Genomic DNA, 1,715 nt, shown 5'->3' with positions numbered 1-1,715 from the left:
GCCTGCAGCCCGAGGCGAGTGTCACAGACAACGTGTCTTCTTTGCAGATGGACGGGACGGGGCCGGTCAGGCGACTCGGCGGCCGGACGGCAGCGGACACTAGCCGGCCGGGCAGCCCCGCGACGCACGGTCCTCCGAGCTCTGTCCCTGCTGGCCGAGAGCTGGGCCCGCAGCACGGGGACGTCCTGGGAGAGGAGAAGACCGGGGGCACCGGGGACAGCTGCCGAGATGACCAGAGCCCCGGGGCGCTCGGGGGACGCAGGACCAGGGTGGACGCTGCTGCCTCCCAGCCGGACAGCGTGGACCCACAAGACCGCCCAGGGCCGCTCAGGGGTCCTCTCCCGGCGGACTCCGCGGAGCCGTGGACGCCGGGGGCTTGGCATCCTCCTCGGGGTGATCGAAAAGACGGCTGGTGCCCAGCCGGGCGGCCGGCGAGGGCAACGCCCGTGTCCGCGTGCCCCTCGGGCCCGGGGTCGGCCTCAGCGCCAGGGCCCCGTCCTAGGACAGCCGGCCAGTGCTGGAAGGCCCCGTGTGCGCTGCCCGATGACCCTCGTCCCGCGCAGAGTGACCGCCACGTCCTGGACGGGCCGCGGCCAGTGCCGGACACAGGTGAGCGTGCACAGGTGAGCGGTGCTGGACCGCGCGTCCAGGGGGGCTTGGGGTGCGGCTGTTGGGGACTGTGGGTCACTCGTGAGCAGGGAGGGGCGAGTGTCCACTCAGGGCTGCGCCTGCAGGTGCTCGGAGAGGGTTTGTGTCCGCGTGTCCCGCTGGACGGGGGTCAGCCGAGGGTCCAGCACCCGGCGTCCACACCCTGCCGTCCTCCGGTCCTCACTGCGGCGGAGGAGACCACGGAGGCCACGTCCGGCCCCGTCCCGGCCGCCGCTTAGGTCGTGGACGTCCGCGATGGACGTCTGGGGCCCCCCACGGCCGCCCTGTGCGTCCCCTGCGGCGTCCAGGGCGCAGAGAGAATCACAGGGGTCCCCCGAGCTGCCGTCCCCGTGGGGTCCGAGGACCCGTCTCCGGAGACGCCCGGGGCCCCACGGCCACCGGCCGTCCCATGGGTCGGACCCGGTCGGGCCGGAGCGGAGCCGTCGCAATGCCCCGGGCGGCCCGAGAGTAGCCAGCAGGGGCGAGTGAGGGGGACTCCGTGGCGTCCCTCGGCCTCAGCCTGGCCCCCCGCCCGGCACCCCGCGGGTCACCTGCGTACTCACAAATGACAAGCGTCTGCCTTTTTCAGGGCTGCGTAGTATTCCGCTCTCCACACAAAACTGTCTTCCTGCTTTTACCCCGGTGCCTCGGGCAGAGGGCTGAGGGCGTGGGCAGGGCGTGGGGTCCACTGAGAAATATTTTGCTGTCCTCGGCGGGACCCGCCTGTGGGGGCCCCCCACGGAGCCCGGGACCCCCTTCCTGTGTGCACCCCCGACCGGGCGGGTGGATAACGAGGCCCTGTCTGCAAGGGGAGGGCCCGGGCTCGCCGGTCCAGCTCCCCGGGGTCATCCGTGTCCCTGCGACGCAGTGGCCACGGCACAGTAATTACAGCCTCTGTCGCTCGGGGCCGTAAATTGCCGTGAGGGTCAGGCCGGGTCAGGCTGGTCGGCGTAAGGACGCAGACGCCCCCTAGCGGGAGAGCGAGGCTCGGGCCCTGTCGAGGTCGTGCCGGGACGTGCAGTCAAGGTGGTGCCGGGGCGTGTTCTCAGGGCTCAAGGTCATGCCGG

The 1,715-nt window shown here is 72.2% G+C and overlaps 1 protein-coding gene across 1 annotated transcript in view; it reads left to right on the top strand.

The window, feature by feature from the left end:
• Window positions 1-1,133, top strand: part of LOC105854134 (basic proline-rich protein-like) — a gene marked incomplete at its 3' end in the record, with an annotated part of 3,390 nt that extends 2,257 nt beyond the window's left edge. Inside the window, exons 2-3 of the mRNA XM_012730226.1 lie at window positions 48-623; window positions 888-1,133. Coding sequence (XP_012585680.1) covers window positions 48-623; window positions 888-1,133 — 822 coding nt within the window. The remainder of the gene's footprint in view (window positions 1-47; window positions 624-887) is intronic.
• Window positions 1,134-1,715: the final 582 nt, after the last annotated feature.

Source organism: Condylura cristata, unplaced genomic scaffold (genome assembly GCF_000260355.1).
Source record: "Condylura cristata isolate star-nosed mole 26May11 unplaced genomic scaffold, ConCri1.0 scaffold00027, whole genome shotgun sequence".
NCBI classification, from domain to species: Eukaryota; Metazoa; Chordata; class Mammalia; order Eulipotyphla; family Talpidae; genus Condylura; species Condylura cristata.
This window is presented reverse-complemented; position numbering and strand designations above follow the sequence as displayed.